Source organism: Scyliorhinus torazame, chromosome 18 (assembly GCF_047496885.1).
Source record: "Scyliorhinus torazame isolate Kashiwa2021f chromosome 18, sScyTor2.1, whole genome shotgun sequence".
NCBI lineage: Eukaryota > Metazoa > Chordata > Chondrichthyes > Carcharhiniformes > Scyliorhinidae > Scyliorhinus > Scyliorhinus torazame.
This window is the reverse complement of record NC_092724.1, coordinates 14816640-14837901: the sequence shown is the minus strand read 5'-3', so window position 1 is coordinate 14837901 and position 21262 is coordinate 14816640. Positions and strand designations below refer to the sequence as shown.

The window sequence follows — 21262 nt, the reverse complement described above, 5'->3', positions numbered from 1 at the left end:
AAGGAGATGGATTAAGGGCTTCCATTGTCTTGAATAATTATTTTTAATTCAGCAGAAATGGGGATCGAATCCAGGACCAGCCACTCTATAGTGATCAGGGTCACGGTAGTGCTGTTGCTGCACAGTGCCAGGGTTCCACGTGTGATTCCCGCTTGGGTCACTGTCTGTGCCCAGCCTGCACGTTCTCCCCGTGTCTGCGTGGGTTTCCTCCGCGTGCTCCAGTTTCCTCCCACAAGTCCCGAAAGACGTGCTTGTTAGATGAATTGGACATTCTGAATTCTCCCTCTGTGTATCTGAACAGGCACCGGAATGTGGTGACTAGGGGATTTTCACAGTAACTTCATTGCAGTGTTAATGTAAGCCTACTTGTGACACTAATAAAGATTATTATTTACCCACTAAATGATCAGGATAGCAGGCAGAATTATTCTATACCTGGTGGCAATCTCACTCTAGTTAAATATGCATTTAATCAGCGATAGACCTACTGCCTGCCAAAAGGAATACAGGCAGTTGCATTTCCAATCCACATTATAATCCAAATTTCTGAAGTAAAGCAGACTGAGGTTTTACAACCACCAGCATCAGGTGCCATCACACAAAGGTGCACCTCAACTAAATTACAACCACGGGCCCAAACAACAGCATTATATCATACTAAATAAATATCAGTTTTCATACAACCTCCATTAGACAGTTGAACTTAATACAAATAAATAACCTATTATAATTCTTCTTTAGATGCGAAGGTGCTGTAAAACTCTGATAGATTTAAATTGTGCATCTTTTTCTATCAAAATCAAACAGGTTACAATAAGTGCTCCCCTGAGAGTAATGCATTGAAAAAATTTTGCATTGGTACACACCTTATTATGTCTTAAAAGCCTCAAGTGCTTCATGTACGATTTACTTCAAGGCCGTCCTGCAAACATATTTTATATTGTTTGAAGGATAGGTTAACATTAAAAAAAAATTAATTCAGTGTACCCAATTCTTTTTTTCCAATTAAGGGGAAATTCTACATGGCCAATCCACCTGCCCTGCACAACTTTTTGGGTTGTGGAAGTGAGACCCACGCAGACACGGGGAGAATGTGCAAACTCCACACGGACTATGACCCAGAGCCGGGATCAAACCCGGGTCCTCAGCGCCGTGAGGCAGCAGTGCTAACCACTGCACCACCGTGCCGCCCTTCGGTTAACATTTTTGCAGCTGCTTGAGAAAAATGGCTTCTCAAATTGAATTGATTCAGTAAACATTACTAATGAAGCAACTCGATGCTCCACATTTCCACCTCATACTACTGCAGTTAGTGCACATCACTTAAAATTTGACTTAGGTTGCCATAATTGAAAAATATGCATTCACAAAAGGAGCTATTCAGCAAAATACATATGTTTACAGTAATATTATTCTAGCAATTTTCAATGTCTAAAAGCCTCACTTTTACTTGGGTGGGACTCAGGTGATTGCAAGCAGTGTATAATTTTCTCATCCAGTCCCCGCGGCAGAATAGCCTAATTGCACATCCTGGGCGCGATTCTCCGATGCCGCGCCGTTTGGGAGAATCGCCTGGGGCGCCATTTTTTTCACGCGACGCCGGTCCGACGCCCTCCCGCGATGCACCCAAGCGGCGAGATCGGCACTATCTAGTTCTGCGCGGCACAGTCCGGTGAATCGCCCGAGACACCCAAAATGGCGATTCTCCACCACCCCCACTATTCTCAGGCCCGGATGGGCCGAGCGGCCTGCCCAAAACGACGGCTTCCCGCCAGCACCATCCACACCTGGTCACTGCCGGCAGGAACAGCGTGGGAACACTGGGGGGGGGGCGGCCTGTGGGGGGGGCAAGTGGGGTTCTTTCACCGGGGTAGGACTCAAAAGGTGTCTGGCCCACGATCGGTGCCCACCGATCGGCAGTCCGGCCTCTCTGAAGGAGGACCTCCTTTCCTCCGCGCCCCGCAAGATCCATCCGACATCTTCTTGTGTGGCGGCCTCGGGGAGGACGGCAACCACGCATGCGCGGGTGACGCCAGTTAGGCGGCGGATGACGCGGCGCCACTTTTATGCAGCGCCAATGCCCGGTGCGCGCTGACGACACTGCTTTAGCGACACGCCCCCCGAGTTTCTCGCGGCTCTGATCCTAGTTAATTTTCGGACCCTGAATCGGTCGAGATCGGGGCCGTTTCGCGCCGTCATGAACCTCGACAGCGTTCACGACGGCGTGGGCACTTCGTCACGGAAGCGGAGAATCGCGCCCACTATCTAGACTCACAAAGGAAGTCAATTCACTTGAGTGAGGTATAAATCTGCATGGCCTGTGGGACTGTACCCCTGCAAGAGTCAGTGCCTTCAGGAAAGAAATAGGAGGAAATAGAATACGTCAGTGTGAAAGTTTCTCAGGCTCACAAGGCTGGAAGAAATGGAGACATTTATAGATCCATTTGGGAGATGTCTCAGGAATCCACAAACAACAACAAACTGCTCCTATTTGCCATGATGTGCTGTTACTCAGGCAACAACCTTTATCCCAAGAGGGCAATTACACTCCACAAATCTTCAGCCAATCCCATCCATAGGAAACAGTGTCCTTCCTGAGCTTTTCAAAGCACGCATGGAATTCCTGGCAAGTATGACAGGACTATTTCCTGTACATCTCTGTTTATAAAAGGAAAAACCATCAGCAGTCATCTTGTAAGAAATAAAGTACAGGCAACACTTTATTTTGTGGGCTGCTAGTGCGGGTTTTCACCGCCACTGGATTCTCTCCAGTACCGTACCCTGATAAGGTTGTCCTTTGTTTAAGTGCCAACACGGTGTGCTATCCTATCTCTTGGTGGTGGCATCACAGTACAGCAGAGTTCGATTCTGTCCCCATCTGACGCACAGATTTTCAGTAGGGGTCACTAGAATGTCACCAGGAGCAGGGTTTGCTGATCAGATTTGTGCTGATTTTCCTCATCTCAGTCCCGTAGCACAGAAACTAATCACAGGCCCCAGGCTGTGGGAGAATAGTTAACACAGCATAGTAACACAGTCCAACAAAACAATCGAGCTGCATTAACGAGCAGAACTGACTCTAATGCTCGGCAAGGTTTGTAACTACAGCACACAAGGAGGGTTGATTTAACAAAAGTACATTAATCTAGGCGCTGAAAGTTAATTCTTTCACACTGCTAGATTTGGTGCCGCCTTCCATTCAAACTTTCCTCAATGAAGATACTGACTGAGTAACAATGTTCAGAGCCACGATAAAAGTAGGAAATTATGCCCTCTCTGCTTTCACCAAGCCCAACCTGCTAACTTTTCTCCATTTAAACACCATGGCATAATTTTGCAGTCACCACAAAAATGTATCCCATCGAGGCTTATTCAGTGTCAGCAGGCTGCGAACCGCAGGGGATGGGAATGAAAAATCAGTCCTCGCACAACTTCCACAATATGTTGTGTTTTTAAAAAATAAATTCAGAGTAACCAATTAATTTTTTCCAACCGAGGGGCAATTTAGCGTGGCCAATCCACCTACCCTGCACATCTTTGGGTTGCGGGGGCGAAACCCACGCAAACATGGGGAGAATGTGCAAACTTCACACGGACAGTGATCCAGAGCCGGGATCAAACCTGGGACCTCTGCGCCGTGAGGCAGCAATGCTAACCACTGTGCTGCCCTATATGTTGTGTTTTTAATAGGCGACCAACATCGGTAGTTGGAATAGTGGTGATGTTTTCGTCTCCTTAGTTCGGGCCACGTGTGATGACTTTAACCCCCAGACTGACTGACATCTGCAAACTCAATACAAGAACACGGGATTCTCCTGCTCGTGACACAGTATGGAAAATACATAATTCCTGTAAATTTTCTTAATTTTGACACTGGCACTCCATTTTAGTACGAAGGAGCAATAGAGAAACACATCAGATCACAAGACCCAATTCTATCAAAAACACAACCCTGCAGAAGTTTGTTTAATGCTTACAAATACATTTTCTGCATAAAAGCCACTGCAGTCAGGAGGGAATTCAATGCATATGCTTTGAAAAACTCAGCAATAATTTAAACCTTATATGGTATTCACATACATAGACATATTCAGCAGTATTGTTACTAGGATCTCTGTAAAATATGTTGGGCATGTGAACCAACAGTTGTAACAGTCAGCAGTGATCACTCATTTCCGCAGAAACCACTGGGTAACACTAGGTTGACATACTGCTAGACGCAATTTCAGATTAATTAAGAATAACACGAGATATACTGGCACACTGTTATAGTGCAATGGTTTAAGTTTGTTTTATAAAAATCCCTATTGCTCACTGGCATTCAATAAACCCAATGTCAAGCCTGTACAGCATACTTGAAGCAAACATAAATCCAGTTAGCTATTTACAGTGACACTGGTTATTGTACTATGACCCACAAATGTAAGAGATTAGAAAATACTAAAACTGTGATCTGAGATAGTAATCAAACATCCTGATCATGTGCCTTAGTTGGAGTGAAAGCTGAACCAAGACAAAATGTTACCATTTTAGAAATACAAAGCCAGCCAGCAGTGCATAGCCCAGGATCAGAGAAAGTACTTTCAGAAGGCGGTCGTGCTTGTCTTCAAACTCTTTCACCAGGATTTCAAAGAAAGTGACAAACAGAAAGGTGCCAGCCGCAAAGCCCTGCAGCAGGACTGATGCGATGTGACTGCCAAAGCTGTCAGCACTCTGGATGCCCATCCCAATGCCTATCCCAGCTGGTATCATTGCACTGACCATCAGCGCCAGCTTCAGCGCGTCTTTCATCAGTAGGCCTGCTTTGGCCATGCTTACTCCCAGCGCCACAGCGGCCAGCGTCTCATGAACTGCCACTCCGATGAACAGATTGATGACCTTTGCTCCTTCCTCCTGCAAGCCCAGGGCCAAGCCCTCGAACACAGAGTGGGCAGACAAGGCAAACACCAGGCTGAGCAAGCGCAAGGGGCTGGAGCGGGGCACATCAGACATGTTCAAGGAATGGCTGTGCGAGTGGGAGCTGTGGCTGTACAGAGTGCTTTGACCTCGCCCCGGTGAAATGAAGGGGCTCTCGTACTCTGAATCACTGCCGCCCTCTGACCCTGCATTGAATGTCTCCAAGTCAATGAAAGATGGCTTCTCCTTTCGAAACGTCAGAATTAATTGCTCGATAAAAATCGTCAGAAAGAATCCCACCATCATCATTGTCTCACCCAGCGGATAGTCAGTTGATATGTTTCCACTTTTAAGTACCTCTTGAACCTGCAAAAGGAAGTTAACAATCGGTGGGACAAAGTTTTAAATTGAGCAGCGAACAGAATGATGAATAAGACTAGTAAACATTTCTCCACAAGAAACCCCAAAATGATTGGTGGCTCATTTCGCACATCGTAACTAATATTTACCGTGACCGGTTTTGGAAAGATTATCTAGTGGGAAACTCCTTCGCTTCCTGGTTTAAAAAAAAAAGGAATTGAGGCCACTTGGTGATTTACTCGGCAAATTCAGAGTATAATTCAACCAAGCAGTTGACTTTGCTAATCTCAGCTCGTGACGGGAAAGTGGATCCAATTTGTTTTTATGCCCGTGGATGAGGAAAAAGGAAATTAAAAATAACCCAGTTCTCACGCTTCTGGTTTCTAGTTTTCAAAATGGTGAACTCCAACTGAAATTGACATTGCGCTAGGGAAGGTGGGATTGGAAGGGGGGGGGTGGCAGGGGATGTTCTTGGGTTCTTCTGGCACATTGTTATAGTGCAATGGTATAAGGTTGTTTTCAAAAGATTCCTGTTGCTCACTGGCATTCAATGAACCCAGTGTTGAATTCCCTGCACATACACATCGATACCAGTCCCCATGGTGTGACACTGCAAGGAAGTTATGACAGGTTAACTGTACCCCAGTAAGTCAGCACAAATACTGAGTATTTTGCACTCTATTGGTTTCTGTGCTGATGTGTCAATTCTTTTAGTATGCAGAGGAACACAGAATGACTAAGTGAGGGCATTCAGCAACAGATCCCAAAAGGTTTTGTTACTTTTTCCAAGCAATCATGCCTCTGTGAATATATGTGGCACAAATGACACTGGCGTTTCCCTCCAGAAATGACAGTCTAAAGTGATGATAATGCACATTTATAGAAGATGAAATCAATACAAGGTCTGCACTCCTTCAGAGCTGTATCTGTCTGCATATAAACAGCACTCTTCACAGAACATTTCACAGCTAATGGTACGTTTTGAAGTGTAACAATGTTACCTCTAAACTGCACAGAAACCCAAAAGACCCCATGCACAAACTGGCATTGTTAAATTACCTCATGTATGGATGTGCCAAGGAAAGTTTAAAGGAACTACACACTTATAGAGTCCAGCACCAGGTAAACAAATTAGAGGGTACATTGTGCAGTCTCTGTTATAATGTATGATAGGGGGGGTGGGGGGGGGGGGGGGGGGGGGGGGGGGGGGGGAAGAGTCAATTTCCACACAGCAAAGTTCCACAATCATCATTGTGATCATGAAAAGAGAAAAAAAAGATTTGCATTTATATGGCGCCTTGACAGATATTAAACACCTTTCCGACGGGCAGTCACTATTGTAATGTAGGAGCCGATCGTCTGATTGTGATATTGATGGAGGGATAAACATTGGACAAAACGCCAAGGAGAAATCCCCTGCTCTTCTGTGAAACAGTGCCATGGAATCTTTTACATCACCCAAGGGCAGACGGGGTCTCGGTTTAATCTCACATCCGAAAGATGGCACCTCCGACTCAGCAGCATTCCCTCAGTACTGCACTGGGGTATCAGCGTAGATTTACACACTCAAGCCCCAGTGTGGATCTTGGACCCACAGCTTTGTGGCCAAGTAGAGAGACTGTTAACAGCTGAACCTCAGCTGACCATGGGGACTGGGAGATTGGTTGGTGCTGTGCTGGATTGACTATCAATCCAGCCCCAATCAATGCAATGCAATTTTTATTCTCCTGAGGTGAACAGGAGAAATAAGCAAACGAGTTTACATATTCTCAAATCAGTTCTAACTTGCTGCAAATTCACACTGCCCAATTGGTCTTCCAGCAGATTTACTGCACAGAAACAGACCATTCGGCCTGATGGCACTGCGCTCCACGTGAACTTCCTTCAGTCCTTAGGAACATAGGAGCAGGAACAGGCTATTCGGCCTGGTAAGCCTGCTCCTCCATTCAATTAGATCATGGCCAATCAGCGACCTCAACTTCACCTTCCTGCTTTATAAGAACATAAGAACTAGGAGCAGGAGTGGGCAATTCAGCCCCTCGAGCCTGCTCCACCATTCGATATGATCAGGGTTGATCTCCTCTTGGCCTCAACTCCACCGTCCTGCTCGTTCTTCATAACCCTTCAACCCATTACTAAATTAAAAATCTGTCTATCTGCTCTTTAAATTTACTTAGTCCGGGCATCCACCTCACTCTGGGGTAGTGAATTCCACAGATTCACAACCCTTTGAGAGATGTAACTTCTCCTCATTTCTGTTTTAAATCTGCTACCCCTTATCCTTAAACTATGGCCCATCGTTCTAGATTGCCCCAGACGAGGAAGCATCCACTTCATGTCTACTTTGTCAATACCTGTTAGTATCTTGTATACCTCAATTAAGATCTCTTCTCATTCTTCTAAACTTTAGAGAGTATCGGCCTAAACTGTTCAATCTCTCTTCATAGACAAACCCTCATCTCTGAAATCAATCTCATGAACCTCTTCTGTACTGCCTGAAATGCAACTGCATCCATCCTCAAATAAAGGGACCAAAATTGTACACAGTATTGCAGAGGCGGTCTTACCAATGTCTTATACAATTGCGGGAACATAGAATCATAGAATTTACAGTACAGAAGGAGGCCATTCGGCCCTTCAAGTCTGCACCTTGGAAAGGGCACCCTCCACCCTATCCCCATAACACAGTAACTCCACCGAACCTTTTTGGACTCTAAGGACAATTTAGCATGGCCAATCCACCTAACCTACACACCTTTGCATTGTGGGAGGAAACCAGAGCACCCAGAGGAAACCCACGCAGACACGGGGACAACGTACAGACTCCGCACAGACAGTGACCCGGGAATCGAACCTGGGACCCTGGAGTTGTGAAGCAACTGTGCTGCACACAAATTTCTGCAATTCATGCACGAGGGCACTCAGATCCCCTTACACCAAAGCACTCTGAAGTTCCTCCCCATTCAGATAATAAGTTGCCTTTCCACTTTTCCATCCAAAATGGATAACCTCACACTTATCCACATTAAACTCCATCTGCCAAATTTTGATCCACTCACCTAACCAATCTATAGCCATTTGTAAATGTCTTATTTCCTCATTGCAACTTACTATCCCACCTATTTTAGTGTCACCTGCAAATTTGGCTGTCGTACCTTCTATCCCTACATCCAAGTCATCTTCATATGCTTTCTTCACCTAACCCTATCAGTATATCTTTCTAGTCCTTTCCCCTCGTTTGTTTATTTAGCTTCTATGTATTCACCGCAACTGCTCCTTGTGGTAGCAAGTTCCACATTTTAAGTATTCTAGACCACATCAGTGCTTCAGACTGTTACCACATGGTCAGCCTCACTCAGAGAAACCAAAAGGACGACTGGTGATGGAAGAGATAAAAGCAGTCTGGGCATTAAAGCACGTTTTAAATCAGGTTTTCACTGATGGGATGTGGGCATTGCGGGTAAGGCCATCGTTTACTACCCGTCCCAAGATGCCCTTGAGAGGATGGTGGCGAAGTGCCTTCTGGAATTGCTGAAGTCAGTGTGTTGAAGGTGCTGCTACAGTGCCGTTAGGTAGTGAGTTCCAGGATTTTGACCCAGTGATGGTGAAGGAACAGTGTTATAGTTCCAAGCCTGGATGCTGTCAGACCTGGAGAGGAACCCGCAGCTGGTGTTGTTCCCATGAGCCCGCTGTCCTCGTCTTTCATGGTGTTAGAGGTTTGGGATTTGAGAATTATCGTCTTTCTATCTTATGTCCCAGAAATGCTCAAAATATACATTGAAAAAGCGCATGGTATCCTCTACTTCCAAGCACGTACAACCTCAAAGGGTGTTATAATCTCATCTCATTTAGGTTTGTCATAATAGAAGGCACTATTTATAGCATGGAGAATGCATCATTAGGCAGGAGTGGAAAAGATGGATTTCAATCCATCTGACCATCTTCACAGAATACATAGGTCACTGTTAACATTCCTCAGTTAATTTACCTGCTAAGTGCTTGATCAACTTCCTCGCTATACAAATACGGCCTTTTAACAAAACAGCTCAAATTCATCAGTAGCTGGAGAATAGCATCGCACATTAGCAAAATAACAAGAAGTTACATTTATGCAACACTGTTAAAATAACAAGGAGCTACACACAAGTGCTATCAGACAAACTTTGACATTGTCAGAAAACAATGGCAAGAAAAAGTATGCCATGCAAAAACTGAATGCAGCTGTGTCGGCCTTTAAGGCTGGATGTAATTTCTCTTTGCAGCTTTGTTTAATGGATCGACCAATGCAGTGGCCATTGTGGAGCCTGCACATTTTTGGAATAGCAGAGCTGAAACATTGTACAATATCAACTTGCATTTATATAGCACCTTTAATATAGTAATACATTCCAAGGCACTTCATGGGAGCGTTACCAAACAAAGTCTGTGCCACATAAGGTAACATTAGGGCAGATTGCCAAAACAGGTCAAAGGGGTAGATTGTGGAGCGCCTTAATGGAGAAGAGAGATGTAGGATGGCACAAAGGGGATTCCAAAGCTTAGGGTCCAGGCAGCTGAGGAATGATTGCCAATGGTGAAGCGATTAAAATCAGGAAGGGCAGCACAATAGCACAGTGGGGCAGCACGGTAGCACAGTGGTTAGCACTGTGCTTCACAGCGGCAGGGTCCGAGGTTCGATTCCCCGCTGAGTCACTGTCTGTGTGGAGTCTGCACGTTCTCCCCGTGTCTGCGTGGGTTTCCTCCGGGTGCTCCGGTTTCCTCCCACAGTCCAAATATGTGCAGGTTAGGTGGATTGGCCATGCTAAATTGCCCTTAGTGTCCAAAACGGTTAGGAGGGGCTATTGGGTTTCGGGGGTAGGGTGGAAGTGAGGGCTGAAAGTGGGTTGGTGCAGACGCGATAGGCCTCCTTCTGCACTGTATGTTCTATGTAAAGACACTATGGATTGTAGGGCTGGGGAAGATCACAGAGATAGGGAGTGGTGAGTCCGTGGAGGGGTTTGAAAACAAGAATCCGTATTTTGTTTTAAGAGACGGCATGAGGCAGGCAAACGTATGAAGAGTGAGGTGAGGCAATACAAAATAAAGAGTGCAAATCTAAAGGGTGTGCAGGAACAGAGGTTCCCGAGGATAAATGTGCACAAATTGTTGCAAGGTGCAGAGCGGGATGAGAAAGTGGTTCATAAAGGATATGGATCCTGAACTTTATTAGTAGCAGCATAGAGTACAAAAGCAAGGAAGTTATGGTGAACCTTTATAAAATATTGGTTCAGCCTTAACTGGAGCACTACATTTGGAAGGATGTAAAAACTTGAGATAGGATGCAGAAAAAATTATGGAAACAGTTCCAGGGAGGAGCGACTTTAGTTATGTGGACAGATTGGAGAAGCTAGGGCTGTTCTCCTTAAAGGTAAGATTAAGAGTAGATTTGATAAAGGTGTTCAAAATTAAAATGGGTCTGGATGGAGACAAACTGTTCCCATTGTCAGAAAGATCGAGAACGAAAGGACACTGATGTAAGTGAATAGTAAAAGAACGAAGAGGGCGGCACAGTGGGTAGCACTGGTACAATTCTGGCCATGGGTGACTCTCTGTATGGTGTTTGCACCTTCGCCCCATGTCTGTGTGGGTTTCCTCCGGGTGCTCCGGTTTCCTCCCACAGTCCAAAGATGTGCAGGTTAGGTGGTTTGGCCGTGTTAAATCCTCCCTCAGTGTCCAAAGATGTGCAGGTTAGATGGGGTTACAGGGTTATGGGGATAGAGTGGGGGAGTGGATCTGGGTAGGGTGCTCTTTTGGAGGGTCGGTGCAGACCCGATGAGCCAAATGGCCTCCTTCTGCACTGTAGGGATTCCATGGTTCTATGGTAATAGCCATGTAAGCAAAATATTTATTTAGATACACTGCAAATTGTTATTATCTGCCTGAGAGTGCAGTGAAGTAGATTCAATCTTGGCTTTGAATGAGAACTGAATAAGCAAGTTTAGAAGAAAAAAAGTTGAAGTGCTACAGTAAAAGGACAGGCAGGAGAGTGGAAGAGTCAAAGCTGCTGAGAGTGAGTGGACGGAGGGGCTGAACAGCCTGCTTCCATGCTGTAAGCATTACATGATTTTAAACAAAGCAATGCATTTATTGCTCATCTATTTAGGCTCAAATTGGAATTTCACATCACAAACCCATGCATTGGAGAACACCAAACATGGGTAAAGAAAACAGTTTTGATTTGCTGATATTGTACTCGAGATGTAACAAGGCACCAGTCCAACTATTAGGCTCCTTCAGTTTTACAGGTGAGCCATAATGTTCCAGCAGGCTTTCTAATAGCAGACATAAATTAAAAGCAAATTGCTGCGGATGCTGGAATCTGAAACAAAAACAGAAAATGCTGGACAATCTCAGACGGTCTGACAGCAGCTGTGGAGAGAGAAGGGAGCTAAGGCTTCGAGTCTGGATGACTCTTTGTCAAAGCTGAATCAGGCTACTTCCAGGATTCCTTAAAGTTTAACTCAATGGATTTTTGACCTGCAAAAGATCCTGACCAACCCTTTATACATTCATTTCCGCCATCAAAGACAATTAGCAGTCCTCACCTTTTCCCTTACAATTGGCAACAATGCATTGAAGCAGGTAGCCAGAAATACTCCACCACCAAACGCGCTGCAAAGTGAGAGCACCTTCTTGGACTTGTGTGCTTTCTCATAGTCAATTTGGATCAGTCGAACGGGTAACAGGGTGCCCAGCATCATCAGTATGAAGACCCCAGCCATGCAGAGGAATTTAGTCACCAAAATATTCATCTTCAAATCAGAATAATGTGGGATCGTCTTTCAGGAGTCTGGATTCAAAGACACAAGAGGTTAAAGTGCTCGACTTTCAATTATACCATCGACTTCTGTTCTCTCATTTTTGCTCTCCAAGAAAAGGGCAGAACAGTCCCAATGAACACCCTCTCTGATGACCTGTGAATCCCTCCAAGTTCATTGTACCTAAGGAGAGAAACAATTATTGACAACATCAGTTTCTTTTCTTCATTGCAATGTTCAAACTTATGCTGGGTCACTTGAGTTTCTGCTTAACACATTAGCCACTGGCTTCTGGTGCGAGGCAGAGGAGTGTAGCATATGGGATGACTGAACTGATTGGAATTTAAAAGTATATTCTGACGGGTTTAGTATAGATTCAGTCACAGAGATTTGGGTGTTGCTGGTTTATTGTCCATCTTTAACAGTCTTCTAGGAGGTGGTGGTGAGCAGTCTCCGTGACAATTGACAGGCTTTCTCTGCCACTTCACAGAGCAGTTTGTCGTGGGTCTGTACTCAGACTGAATCAGGAGGGCCGAGTTTCTTCCCTAAATGGGCAATGGTGATGTGTATGTGTTTCTTCTAAACCAACCAAGTAGCAGTTTCATGGTCACCATTACTGATACTAGCTTTTTCTTCCAGATTTATTTAATCAACTGAATTTATCTTTCGTTTAATTAATTTTTTCCAATTAAGGGGCAATTTAGCGTGGCCGATCCACCTAACCTGCACATCTTTGGACTGTGGGAGGAAACCGGAGCACCCGGAGGAAACACGCGCAGACACGGGGAGAACGTGCAGACTCCGCACAGACAGTGACCCAAGATCGGATTCAAACCTGGGTCTCTGGCGCTGTGAGACAGCAGTGTTAACCACGGTGTCACTGTGCCACCCTTCTCCCGGTCTCGGTTTACTCGTCCAATAACATAAGCACTATGGTACCAGTCAGTTAGTAGAGGAATAAGAAAAAGATGACACTCCCTACAAGCTGGAGAAAACTGATGCCCAGTCTGCAAATTATTTATTAAACACCATAGCAACATGGATCAAAAATATAACGGTTACTAAAAATGAGATTTAATTCCACTAGTGTCATCTAAACTTCAAGCAAAGTGACAATTTCTCCCGAGCCCACATCAATGGGTTATTCCATTTCAGGAAACACGGGGCTGGTTTAGCACAGTGGGCTAAATAACTGGCTTGCAATGCAGAACAATGCCAGCTGCGCGGGTTCAATTCCTCCCCGAACAGGCGCCGGAATGTGGCAAGAGGGGCTTTTCACAGTAACTTCATTGAAGCCTACTTGTGACAATAAGTGATTATCATCATTATCATCATCAGAACCTGATATCAGCAGATTTCTAGCTGTAACTGCTGGATAATGGTCAGAAATGGAAACCCTGGGAGATCGCTTTCCTTTCAGAATGCATAGAATTCAAACGCCAGGTGCACGGAGGGAAGCAAGGGAGGCAGTGGTATAATGGCATTGTCATTGTAAACCAGAGACCCAGAGTAATTCTCTGGGGACCCAAGTTCAAATCCTACCACTGCAGATGGTGCAATTTGAATCCAATAAAAATCTGGAATTAAAAGTCTAATGGTGGCCATGAAACCATTGTCGCTTGTTGTAAAAACCCATCTGGTTCACTAACGTCCTTCAGGGAAGGAAATCTGTCGTCCTTACCTTGTTTGGCCTAATGTGACTCCAGACCCACAGCAATGTGGTTGACTCTTAACTGTCCCAGAGGACTGGGCAGTATTGCTGGCACAGCCTGAGGCGCCCACGTCCCATGAACGAATTTTTAAAAATACTATCAGCCTTTCAATTTTAAAAAGTGATAGCAGAGCAACAGGATTTTTGGACTAACTGCAATATTCAGTATTGAAGTTGTACTGTATTTTAGAACCATAGAATTCCTAGGATTCCTAGCAGGAGGTCATTCGGCCCATCATGTCCCGTACCAGCCTCCCCGAACAGGCGCCGGAATGTGGCGACTGGGGGCTTTTCACAGTAACTTCATTTGAAGCCTACTTGTGACAATAAGCGATTTTCATTTCATTTCATTTCATGTCTGCATCAACTCTATCCCCCTAACCCCACAACTCTATCCCCCTAACCCCACAACTCTATCCCCCTAACCTGCACATCTTTGGACACCAAGGGGTAATTTAACATGCCCAATCCACCTTACCTGCACATCTTTGGACTGTGGGAGGAAACCATGAGCACTCGGAGGAAACCCACACAGACACAGGGAAAAAGTGCAAACTCCACACAGGGAATCTCTCAAGGTCAGAATTGAACACGACTCCTTGGTGCTGTGAAGCAGCAGTGCTGACCACTGTGCCGGTGTGCCATCTTTTTAACCGTTTGTTAACTGCTATATCATTTTTCACACTAAAAATACAATTAAAACCTTGCATCAACATTAACAGTGCGATTTACCCAAATCTTTACAAAACATTTGTTTAATTTTTGTAATTAAGGGGCAATTTAGCATGGCCAATCCATCTACCCTGCACATCTTTGGGTTGTGGGGATGAGACTCACGCAGACAAGGGGAGAATGTGCAAATTCCACACTGATAGTGACCTGGGGCCAAGATCAAACCTGGGTCCTCAGCGCAATGAGGCAGCAGTGCTAACCACTGCGCCACCCCCGATTTACCCAAATCGTACATGATAAGTTAATGATGAAAATCTTTTGGCAAAGGAAATTATTACTGGGATCTCCATGCTGTTCGACTTAGTGAATGCATTGTCCAGTGCAGAATAATTTAGTAAGTTCCTGATTTTGACTTTGGGTCTCAATACTACAGGTTACAGATTGTGAAACATTCTGGGGTTAGAGCTGCTAATTGCTATTCATGGATTCCTCTGGGATGCAAGCATATGCACATTCTAGTCTGTCCAATGCTTACTGTCCAGGCTCACACACATTAAGTCCAGCCACTGGAAGCTAGATAATAATCATGGGTTGAAATCCCAGCTCGTGTCATCAACAACAGAAGTGCAGGAAAGTGAAGAAAATTAGAATGTACAAACTGGCTTATTGTCTCATTCAGATATGGAAATGCCAATGATAACAGATCGTTCTAACACTTAACTGAGGTGACTGCCATTGCTCAAAAAATTCCATTGATAATTTACACTTAGGAAGCTCCTTTTCCATGTCCATTCATACATCAACAATCCTTGTACCTAAACTATCCAATGAACAAGAAAAATAGTAGGACGAGGCCATATAACCCTTCAAACATGCCAAGATTCAATACGTTCACAGCTGATCTGCTACCTCAGCTTCATCTTATCTCACTGTCCCTTAATTCCCCAGTATTTAAAATCCATCAATCTCTGACTTAATATACTCAATCTGGGATTGAAATTTCCAAAGATTCACAACCCTTTTAGAAGGGACGACAACTCAGTCCTAAACAGCCACCCCTTTATCCTGAGATATACTCCCAGCATCCTCCCAGGCCCCTTAAGAATTTTATTTAGAGCACCTCATCTTGACTTCAGGAAAGCATTGGCATAGGCTAGTCAAACTCTCCTCATAGGATAATCTCAGGAACTGGTCTAGTGAAGCTTCATTGCATTTCTTATTGGGAAAGTACATCTTTTTTTAGGAAAGGAGCCCGTAGTTGTACAACAACACAAAAGCTAGGAGCAGAAGTAGCTCAATGAGCCGTTCCAGTCTGCTCCACCATTCAGTGAGATCATGGCTGATGGGTGGCATGTGGCACACTGCAGCCTCACAGCACCGAGGACCCGGTTTTGATCCCGGCCCCAGGTCATTGACCGAGTGGAGTTTGCACATTCTCCCCCACAACCCAAAGATGTGTAGGCTGGTGAAAATGAAATGAAAATCACTTATTTCTCCCCGTTCCTCCGAGTGCTCAGGTTTCCTCCCACAGTCCAAACATGTGCAGGTAAAGTGAATTGGGCATGTTAAATTACCGCTTAGTGTCGAAAGATGTGCAGGTTAGGGGGATAGAGTTGGTGCAGATATGAAATGAAATGAAAATCGCTTATTGTCACAAGTAGACTTCAAATGAAGTCACTGTGAAAAGCCCCTAGTCGGCACCTGTTCGGGGAGGCTGGTACGGGAATTGAACCGTGCTGCCAGCCTGCCTTGGTCTGCTTTCAAAGCCAGCGATTTAGCCCAGTGAGCTAAACCAGCACCGAACACCTAGGTTAGGTGGACTGGCCAGGTTAAATTGCCACATAATCGGGGGGGGGGGGGGGGGGGAATGAATTGGGTACTCTTAACTTTACTTTTTAAAAAGATGGTTGATTGGAGTGTGGTTTAAACTCCACCTTCCTGTCTGCCCCGTCGCCCCACCCTTCACTCCCTCATCGATCATAACTCTGTCCAGCTGAGTCTTGAATATATCCAATGACTCCACTGCTCTCTGGGGGTAGAGAATTCCACAGGCTTAGCCACCCTCTGAGAGGAAAAACATCGTCCTCGTGTTGAATGGGAGGTCGCCAATGTTTTAAATGGTTCCCATGATGTGGAGATGCCGGCGTTGGACTGGGGTGAGCACAGTACGAAGTCTTTAATGGTTCCAGCTGTGGTGTGGCCGAGGTTTTGTGTATTTGTGGGAAGGTTTCCTCACTCTCCTACTCCAGTTGCCCAATCAAGGCCGACAGAAACATTTTATTTTCGAATTGCTTGCTGCGCCTGCCTATTAACTTTTTCTGTGACTGAATCAAACATGATTAAATGGAGCCGACCATCTACATTCAATACCTTTTACACTCAGGTAGCTCCCTCCGCGGTGATGCCTCCCACAGTCAAACAGCCAGCAGCCCCGCACTAACCGCCCCGCCCCTGCAGGGTCCCGACCGTGCGCTCTGATTGGACGCGCAGCAGCACCGGAAGCCAGCTCCTGCAGCCGATAGGTCCGCGCGCCCGTCAGTCACAGGGTCCGGCCCCCTCACCCAGCCCCGCCCCCGGCCGCGCGCTCTGATTGAACACTCACCAGCACCAGAAGCCGGCTCCTGCAGCCGATAGGTCCGCGCGCCCGTCAGTCACAGGGTCCGGCCCCCTCACCCAGCCCAGCCCCCGCGCTCTGATTGAACACTCACCAGCACCGGAAGCCGGCTCCTGCAGCCGATAGGTCCGCGCGCCCGTCAGTCACAGGGTCCTGCCCCCCTCACCCAGCCCCACCCCCGGCCGCGCGCTCTGATTGAACACTCACCAGCACCGGAAGCCAGCTCCTGCAGCCGATAGGTCCGCGCGCCCGTCAGTCACAGGGTCCGGCCCCCTCACCCAGCCCCGCGCTCTGATTGAACACTCACCAGCACCGAAAGCCGGCTCCTGCAGCCGATAGGACCGCGCGCCCGTCAGTTACGGAGACAACCCCGCCCCTCAGCCCCGCCCGCGCGCTATTCATTCCCCCCCCTCCTCGGCTTTAAATTAATTAATCGGCGGCGGTGGATCTCAGTTTCGACAGCAGCTCGAATCGGAACATTTAAAAACAATAAGGGCGAAGGTTTCAGCTGCGAAAAGTCAAATTAATCCTCACCCTGCCCGGGTCGGTAATATTTTACCCGCGTTCCTAAGCGCCTGGTGACAGTCAAATGTTTCCGACCGAGGAACATAAGGGATGGAAAATGGTTCCGCTCTCAATTCCTTTACCCCCCACGGGGTGGAGGGAGATTACAAAGCTCAGCCCTGGGTGTTATTTAAAGGGGGGGGATTTTGAACGAAATACATTCATGGGGTGTGGGCATCGCTGAGAAGGGCAGCTGCATTTATTGCCCTTGAACTGAGTGGCCGGCTCAGAGATCAGTAAGGAGTCAACCACATTGCTGTGGGTCTGGAGTCACCTGGAGACCTAAGGATGGCAGATATCCTGGTCAACCAGGTGCGCTTTATGACGACCAAATGGGCAGCACGGTAGCATTGTGGATAGCACAATTGCTTCAGAGCTCCAGGATCCCAGGTTCGATTCCGGCATGGGTCACTGTCTGTGCGGAGTCTGCACATCCTCCCCGTGTGTGCGTGGGTTTCCTCCGGGTGCTCCGGTTTCCTCCCACAGCCCAAATATGTGCAGGTTAGGTGGATTGGCCATGATAAATTTCCCTTAGTGTCCAAAATTGCCCTTAGTGTTGGGTGGGGTTACTGGGTTATGGGGATAGGGTGGAGGTGTTGACCTTGGGTAGGGTGCTCTTTCCAAGAGCAGGTGCAGACTCGATGGGCCGAATGGCCTCCTTCTGCACTGTAAATTCTATGATAATTTTCATAATCATGAGGCTAATCTTCAATTCCAGATTCAGTAATTGGACTTAAATTCCATGGTTTTGAACTCAAGGGGCTGGTTTAGCACAGGGCTAAGTAGCTGGCTTTTAAAGCAGACCAAGGCAGGCCAGCAGCACGGGTTCAATTCCTGTACCAGCCTCCCTGAACAGGTGATGGAATGTGGCACTAGGGGCTTTTCACAGTAACTTCATTTGAAGCCTACTGTGACAATAAGTGATTTTCATTTCATTTTTTTTCATTTCATGTTGCAAGAGCATTCGCCTAGACACATGGATTACTAGTCTAGTGACATTACCGTCTCCCTGATGGGAAATCCTGTTGGAGGTGCTATGCCTGCTGGCATTTTGGGCCAGTAGGCTTACATTAACACTGCAATGAAGTTACTGTGAAAAGCCCCGAGTCGCCACGTTCTAGTGCCTGTTCGGGTACACAGAATGAGAATTCAGAATGTCCAAATTACCTAACAGCGCATCTTCCGGGACTTGTGGGAGGAAACCGGAGCACCCAGAGGAAACCCACGCAGAGACGGGGAGAATGTGTAGACTCTACATAGACAGTAACCCAAGCCGGGAATCAAACCTGGGACCCTGGCATTGTGAAGCAACAGTGCTAACCACTGTGCTCCCATGCCGCCCCCCCCCCACAAAGCCCAAGGGAGATCTACTGATTATCTATTGATGGTTGCTCATATTCTTCATGGCCACCAGAACACCCCCCCCCAAAGTTCATTTCTCCCCTAGTACCCCCGCTGCGAGAAAGCCTCTTCTGCTGCTTGGCGATTGGTCTAAGGTCAGTCGAGGGTGGGATCGGATTTGGTGGTGTGAACCAAATTTAGGATTCGTTTCCGGAGGGAGCGCTGAAGACTTATTGATGCAAATTCCTCTTTGGGGTCTTCTTTGATCATGGCACCAGCTTCCACCTCAGGATCCGTGTCCCTGTTATCCCGAGGGACGGGCGCTGGGTCGGCTTCGAGATGTTGCCCGGTACTGCCGCCGGCCACCTCCATGGCTGGTAGCGAGGCTTGCTCAGGGCGAACTTCCTGGTCATGAAGTGGTTGAGGTGTTTCTTTACGACCTTACCCTGCACCTTCACTTTGTACGACACTGGTCCCGTTTTCCTCATTATGATCTCAGGGACCATGCTGGGGCCATCTCCAAAGTTCCTCACGTAAACCCAATCGCCTGTTTCGAAAGTTCTTTCTGTTCTTGCAGAGTCGTAATTTCTTTTCCAGTTCTGTTGTTGAGACTCCGCCCTCCCAGCCAGGTTTGGGAACAGTTGGCTTAGTCATGTACGAAGCCGCCCTCCCATAGTCGAATAAAAACCGTGCCAATTTGGTCGCTATGTATGCCACAGGTTGTTTCTTCATGTCAGTTTCAAAAGTCTGCACCGCACGTTCTACCAGTCCATTTGATGACGGGTGATAAGATGCTGTTCTGATGCCATTGGATACCATGAAGGTTTGGAACTCAGTACTGGTGAAGGCAATGCCGTCATTGGAAACCAGGATTCTGGTATTCCGTGCATGCAGAAACTGTCGGAATATAACGATTGCAGGGTGGGAGATAGTGGAGCTCATGTGTATCCCTAACTGTTTGGAGTGTGCATCTACCAGGATCAAAAACGGGGAACCCATAAAAGGTCCGGCAAAATCCCCGTGCAGTCGCACCCATGGCTGATCAGGCCACTCCCATGTGTAGAGAGGCTGAAGGAGGGAAGTTTTGATTCTCCAGGCATCGATCACACCATCGCATCAAGTTTGTGATCTGAGTTGAGGCCGGGCCACCAGACGTAGATCCTGGCGAGCATTTTCATTTTCGATACTCCAGGGTGATCATTATGTAGTTCCATAAGTATTGGACACCACCCTGGGTGAGGGACAACTACTCAGGACCCCAGAGAATGATACCGTCCTCAACTCTGAGCTCATCTTTATTAGTCAGACAGGGTTTAATTTCTTCTGAGGGTTGTCCTCGGAATCCACCACCCAGGATCCCGTACATTAGTTCAGACAGAGTTGGATCTTTTTGAGTCCAAGCCTTAATTTGCCTTATGGACATCAGCAAAGTCTGCAAAGAATTTAGGGTCATTGTGACCTCTTCCAATGCTGGTAAAGGAGCCGGGCTTGTGGGCAGCGAGAGGCAACTTAATGTATCGGCATTACCGATCCGAGTTCCAGGGCAGTGCTTTAAAAGATATTCATTAGCTGTCAGTAACAGGGCCTAAGGCTATATCTGGCCGTAGACGATAAGGGGAATGGCATTATTCTCTCTAAAAAGTCACAATGGCTTGCGATCAGTTACATTATGAAATGCCTACCATAGAAATATCGGTGGAACATTTTTACACCAAACATGACCGCCAAGCCCTCTTCCCCAATTTTAAAATACCTCCACTCGGCATCCGAAAGGGTCCTGGATGTGTATGCAACAGGCCTTTATTATGATCCCGGACCATATGGTATATTAAAACAAATTTTATTACTAACACGGTATTAAAATATCTTTAACATCGCACAAGAAAATAGCTTACAATTACGCTTATACAAAAACCAGTGCAGCTCAGATTTGTTAGCACTGTTGCTTCACAGCGTCAGGGACCCGGGTTCGATTCCCGGCTTGGGTCACTGTCTATGGAGAGTCTGCACATTCTCCCCCATTCTCCCCGTCTCTGCGTGGGTTTCCTCCGGGTGCTCCGGTTTCCTCCCACAGGTCCCGGAAGATGTGCTGTTAGGCGAATTGGACATTCTGAATTCTCCCTCTAGGGTCGACAGGGCTGCGTTTGCTGTTGTTTCCGGTGCTGAGATCGATACCGGGCGGTGACAGGTTTCTTTCCTTTTTGTTTATAGCGGTCGAATACAACTGAGTGACTTGTTAGGCCATTTCGAATCGAGCTTTGACAAATCGTCATTGGACTCGAAATGTTAGCTCTTTTCTCTCCCTGC

General features: G+C 46.5%; 1 protein-coding gene across 2 annotated transcripts; it reads right to left on the bottom strand.

The window, feature by feature from the left end:
* Positions 1-3949: 3949 nt before the first annotated feature.
* On the bottom strand, positions 3950-17640 carry LOC140394964 (zinc transporter ZIP3-like). Of its 2 annotated transcripts, none has more exons than XM_072482207.1 (3): positions 17585-17640; positions 11841-12236; positions 3950-5262 (listed from the first exon to the last, which is right to left on the bottom strand). In XM_072482207.1, the coding sequence occupies exons 2-3, from the start codon at positions 12045-12047 to the stop codon at positions 4522-4524; spliced, it is 948 nt and encodes a 315-aa protein (XP_072338308.1). In that variant the 5' UTR covers positions 12048-12236; positions 17585-17640; the 3' UTR covers positions 3950-4521. The 2 variants fall into 2 exon arrangements, with proteins under 2 accessions (XP_072338308.1, XP_072338307.1); XM_072482206.1 differs by lacking the exon at positions 17585-17640 and adding an exon at positions 16807-16896.
* Positions 17641-21262: the final 3622 nt, after the last annotated feature.

Excerpts from the sequence above, each read along its gene's own strand:
- LOC140394964 (XM_072482207.1), bottom strand. The coding sequence starts at position 12,047 with ATGAATATTTTGGTGACTAAATTCCTCTGCATGGCTGGGGTCTTCATA. Across the intron at positions 5,263-11,840 it reads TGCCAATTGTAAGGGAAAAG|GTTCAAGAGGTACTTAAAAG; the intron begins GTGAGGACTGCT and ends TTCCTTTTGCAG.